Source organism: Glycine soja, chromosome 15 (genome assembly GCF_004193775.1).
Source record: "Glycine soja cultivar W05 chromosome 15, ASM419377v2, whole genome shotgun sequence".
Taxonomy (NCBI): domain Eukaryota; kingdom Viridiplantae; phylum Streptophyta; class Magnoliopsida; order Fabales; family Fabaceae; genus Glycine; species Glycine soja.
In genome coordinates, this window is record NC_041016.1 from 21,855,541 (window position 1) to 21,861,540 (window position 6,000).

General features: G+C 37.8%; 1 protein-coding gene across 1 annotated transcript; it reads right to left on the reverse strand.

Annotated features, from left to right (window-relative positions):
* Positions 1-4,112: 4,112 nt before the first annotated feature.
* On the reverse strand, positions 4,113-5,587 carry LOC114385951 (protein MAIN-LIKE 2-like). Its single transcript, XM_028345978.1, has 6 exons — positions 5,372-5,587; positions 5,105-5,269; positions 4,884-5,001; positions 4,600-4,754; positions 4,372-4,479; positions 4,113-4,289 (listed from the first exon to the last, which is right to left on the reverse strand). Exons 1-6 carry the CDS (start codon positions 5,585-5,587, stop codon positions 4,113-4,115), a joined length of 939 nt encoding a protein of 312 aa, XP_028201779.1.
* Between the last annotated feature and the right edge of the window lie 413 nt (positions 5,588-6,000).

Consider the following 6,000-nt stretch of genomic DNA (forward strand, 5'->3'; position numbering starts at 1 on the left):
AATTGGCTGTGAAAGGAGTGACGAGTATAGGTGTAGGAAAAAAGAATTTATCAGAAGATACACTAGGACTAGGAAATGTGGGTGTCCCTTCAAGCTTCGTTGCAAGCCAGTGGTTGGAGGAGAAGACTAGATGGTGAAGTTGATTTGTGGAATGCATAATCATGAATTGGCCAAGTCATTAGTTGGACATCCATATGCAGGGTGATTGACTAGAGCTTAAAAAATACTTATTGCCGATATGACGAAGTCCATGGTGAAGCCAAGACACATTCTGCTAACTCTGAAGGAACACAATGCCAATAGTTGTAGGACCGTTAAACAGATATACAATGCAAGAAGTGCATTCTGTTCTTCCATATGAGGAAGCGATCTTGAAATGCAACATCTGATGAAGCTTCTTGAACGTGATCAATATATTCATTGGCACATAATAAAGGATGAAGATGTGGTTCGTGATATCTTTTGGTGTCACTCTGATGCAGTGAAGTTAGTCAACGCATGTAATTTGGTATTTTTGATAGACAACACCTACAAAACAAACCGGTACAGACTCCCACTGCTCGATTTTGTTAGGGTAACGCCGAGTGGGATGATATTCTCTACCGGTTTTGCATATGTGGAGGGTGAACGCGTTAATAATTTGGTCTGGGCTTTACAACAGTTCCGATGCCTTTTTTTAAAGCGTGATGCCCTCCCTGGAGTTATAGTCACTAACAGAGACCAAGCATTGATGAATGCAGTGAAGGTTGTATTCCCTGATTGTACAAATTTGTTGTGCAGTTTTCACATAAACAAGAATGTGAAGGTCAAATGTAAATCACTAATTAGGCAAAAAAATGCTTGGGATTATGTCATGGATTGCTGGGGATGTCTGACTGATTGTCCTTCAGAACAACAGTTTGATGAATGCCTGAAGAAGTTCGAAATGGCTTGCGCACCTTGGCCAATGTTTGTTGACTATGGCAAGGAAACATGGATAATACCACACAAGGAAAAATTTGTTTCCGCCTGGACTAATAAGGTGATGCACTTAGGAAACACAACAACAAACAGGTATGAAATTGTTCAACTATTTCTAATAACGTTGATGAATTGATGGAATTGTATTATTGTATATGTTTATTTTTATTTGTGTATTTGAAATGTAGGGTTGAATCTGCTCACTCGTCTTTAAAAAGATTGTTACAAAATAACCTTGGAGACTTATGCTATGTGTGGGATGCCATGAACAACATGATTACGTTGCAGCACACGGAGATTAAAGCATCATTTGAAACAAGTACACATGTTGTTGGACATGTGTTCAAAAAAACCTTATACAAGAGGCTTCTTGAAATGGTTTCAAGGTATGCTTTAAATCAGATTGTTGCTGAATTAGGGGGTGTTGACTATGCTGGCAAGAATCCCTCAAGTTGTGGTTGCGTGGTGAGAACCACGCTTGGTCTTCCTTGTGCTTGTGAGCTATCCAAATATGTTGGTGGTTGTATCACAACAAAGCATGATATTCTTTTCTCTTAGAAGTCAACCGCTGGAAAATTCTTTATTGCATCGTATAATTTGTATTGGTCATGTGTATGACAATCATTTTGTTGAGATACATTGTAGATTGAAGTGTTTTTTTTTATATTTATGCAATGAGTTTTGTAGGATTGAGTTAACACTTTTTTCGCATGTACAACAGGTTTATTTACATGAACATTGTCCCTTACCGCCTGTAGCATTGTTATGGTCTAGCAATTGTCATCCTCAGGCGAAGCCGTGGCCAAATCCATGTATTAGCAGAATGCAACATTACAAGAGCTTCGTGATGTTCAAGAGAGACTATGTTGACATAAATGATGATTGAACATGTAATTTACAATGACTGATCGTTCTGAATTGGATATTCACATTTATGTGTCTTTGTATATTTGTTACGTCCACAACAAAATTATTACTTAATTCTAAAAATGCATGTATGATATATCGTTGTCTGAATTGACAACACATTGTGAAAAAGCGTGTATGATAAATTGTTGTCTGCATTAACATAAAGCAAGTGACAGGACCTTGCACAACATGACTACACATGCAAATCTGATGCAAGATAAAGTGTGTCACGTCATTGGTGTAGTTGACAACACATACAGAAAGCATGTGTATGCATAATTTTAATCTTTAAAAAATGCAGCACTGATATTAAAACTCATCTATATATATGACACAACCTAACACTGTAAAAAACCACAAGTTTCACTCGTAACCCAACTCTTACAAAAAACTATGGCATTCTTGGGAGAGACAAGAAGTCAAACAATTGTGAATTCCACATTATGTTTTATTTTTTCAAATGGATCCATTGTTCACAACGACAGTGGTGTTTCCTTTCAAGCTTCCACTCCAGTTCCCATTCGAGTACCTAACGGTTGTGATTTTCAAACGTTAAAAACTAGAATACACAATATCCTTAAGCTAACCGACAAGCAATTTTTGGATGAAATTTACTACCACCAGCCTTTCACATATGCAGGTAATCAATTTTGGTTTCAATGTATGCAACTGAAAGATGATGTTGATGTTAACACAATGTTAATGTGTAATCATGAATTTTCATTTGTTGGTCCGATTGAGTTATTATGTAGCATTGCTAGAACACCAGATGGTATTTTAAACTTACTTCAAGCCACTATGACCCCTACTCATGATGCCCTGCTATATTACAATGGGAAGTAGAACATGTCACACCAAAATGAGTTTGTTGGTTACTCGTTCATAGGAAAAAATCCCAAAAAGTTTAACATTCCCACCAGATGTACCATGGATAAATTGAAGGATTTGATCAAACAAGTTGCGCCTCCTGGGATTCCCCCTTATGGTATTCATGAAACACAAATGGTAAGGCGATTATTTTTTCGGAAACCAAGTTACCATGAGTATTCAGAAAAAGTTATAAAATTCAAAATAATTGAACTCAAAACCAACGATGACGTGATGAAGGTGTTGATTGAGTCTAACTACTAGAAAAAGATTGGGCCAATAGAAATTTTAGTTGTTTTCAGTAAACCTGCACCGGAAATGGAAGACGAGTTGTCCTTGTCGCAAAATTAGCATGAGTTAGTTGTAGTATTTGATGCAAATTTAATTTCGTTCGACTATATTGAAGTTAATGTACTATTTGAATTCATGTATCGCATAATCGTTCTTTTTTTTCTGGAAATGGAAGATGAGTTGTCGTTCTCTGTTAAATTTGATTTCTACTACTTTTACTTTTTTATCGGTCTTGCAAATTTATTTTAAATATAAAAAACTACAACAAACGAAAAATACTAATTAATTATTTAAAATCGAGTAGTTCATTTTTTTAAAAGAAACTACTATAAAATTAAAATTTAATTAAAATATATTTTGTCATCAATTAAAAATTATTTAATGTTGAACTAATTAAAAATATTTAACAAAGTACATTTAACTCTGATGCAAAATATGGAAATCAAGAAAATAAATAAATTATATGAGTCAATTAATAATTTAATATGATGTATAATGCTTCAAATGAGAAGGTTTTATTTTTTAGTCTCTCAAATTAGAAGGTTTTATTTTTTAGTCTCTTAAAATAAAATATAAATGTTAGCCTAATTATAAAATTATAAAATATAAATACAGATTTTAATCTAAGGAGAGAAATTAAAAAAAAACATTTTTTTAATTTGATAGAATAAAATTATAAAATTATAAGCTAGTTGAACTTAATTTTGACTGTTTCAATTGATGAGTCTATCATTAGTTTGATTTGTTATTAATTTATTTTGTCGAGCCCTTGCATATTTAAAAAAACATATTTAATAGGCAGCAAGTTGATCACAATCCTATAATTATACCTAGTATAGCGATAATTAAATTTTAAAACATTTTTAAAAACATATTTTTCAAAAAATTATTTAATAGGCAGCGAGTTGATCACAATCCTAATATGATCCATTAAGCTAGATTAGGCAAAGGGAATACACAATCAATGAAAATAAATAAAATTAACATTACTATCGGAAATAAATAAAACCAACATTACTAATGAAATGGGTTCAAGTACAATAACTGTATATACATCGAATTTCAATATAAAATATGTACATAAACTACGCCTGGTCCGTGCATCGCCTACGTCGAGACCTAACATATACTAGCTGGTCCTGTGTGACACTCCTGGCCATCCTGAGGCATTCTTTGATCACTTCATGTGTCGATGAGCCTGGCGTGACCACCCCTAGGCTCAGATGGCGCTCCAACCTCTCAGCAATCTCATAGCAAACTTCCTGTTAAATACAATACAAACAGATTAAACAAATTATTATGAAAATATTGATGTAAATGACGTAAATTATTAGTATTACTTACCACTGCATGTCTAGGCTCGTCCACAATGGGCCTTGCAGACGTCGATGGTGCTCCTGGCTCCGACACGTGAGGGATATCTGTCTGTGGGACCTGAGGGACGACTCGGGGCTACGGAGCATGACCATCTGGCAGAGGATCTGTTGCCTAACCTGGTGTCATGAAAGGATGTGAAATACGGAAGAACCAGTCTATGTATTCGCTGGCACACTGACCTGGCACAGTGCACACCTCACCTGGTGCAACCATATGATTCAAATAGTGCATCCACCTATCGTGTATATCATCATACGACACCCATGAATCGACAGGCAGAGCTAGAATGGTCTGGGTGTATCCAAACTGTTGCATGACCCTCTCTGGTAGGTAATACACAACAACGAGCCCTAAGCGCAGGAGACTGGAATAACATGAAATCATATGGAAGTCTTGGACCGGTCGGTGCTCCCCATGTGGGATCCAACAGACATCCGGAATCTAGAGTCGGTCTAGGCGCTCCCTGTACGTTGGTGTACGTATGCTCTTTACGGTCTTCTTCGTAGCAATCCACCTACAAGCACGCGGTGAATTCTTGTCATATTTCGGATCATCAGTGGACTCCGCGACCGAGGGAAAGTGCTCGTATATCCAGCACTATAAAGGTAACATGAAAATCATAGACATTAATAATGAAAGTCTAAAAAAATTTAAAGTTAAACATTGTTGAACCTCAACGAATCAAAAACATGTTTGTTACCTGCAGCAGCATGATGTAACCGCCAAGCTGTCGGTTGGTGCTGATAGAAGCATCGTTGAGGTGGTCGTACATATGGACCAGTGCAACTACTCCCCAGGCGTACCTCCCGGTCTGACTGAGGTCACAATGGGCCTCCAAAAACACAAGATGAACATTGGTTGCACTCTTGTTAGCAAAAAGAGTGCAACACAGAAGATGAAGAAGATACGCGCAAGCCGCAGCTGTCCAATGACCTGCCCGACATCGACACTCATAGATATCACGTACCCATTCCAGACGTATGTACGGTCCACGACATTGCCCTATCTCAGCCTTGGCAGCCTCTGCATAAACCATCAATAAGTCCACCAGCATCTGTACCGCATCATCCATGTGTAAGGGCTGAAAGGCATGCAAGTCACCAACCACGGGCAGATGCAGAAGAGACGAGACGTCGTCCAGCGTGATCGTCACCTCTCCCACAGGGAATTGAAAACTAGACATCTCCCGGTGCCATCGCTCGACAAAGGACGACAAAAGTCACTGATCCCAGTGTCATGTATATCACCTCTTGCCATTGGCTTATCCGCATATACGTCAGCCTCAATCGAAGCTCCGGTAGCCTCTGCCGCAAGGACCACTGGCTCATCGTCCACAGCAGTCACAGGTACTCGTTGCCTGCCTATGGATGTCGTAGGCCGTTGACGCTATAGAGGATCATCAAAATCAGCACGATCTCCTCTGCGCACACCTCTGTTAGTATCATGCCCTAAGGCATGACCTAATCCTCGGGTCCTAACCATGATCTGCAAATGTCTACCGCAAATTCCATCACTGATTTCATTCACTCAAATTTCATTGGTCTAACGCAAATTTCATTGGTCTATGAGAATTTATCTAAGTTTTCACGGTATATA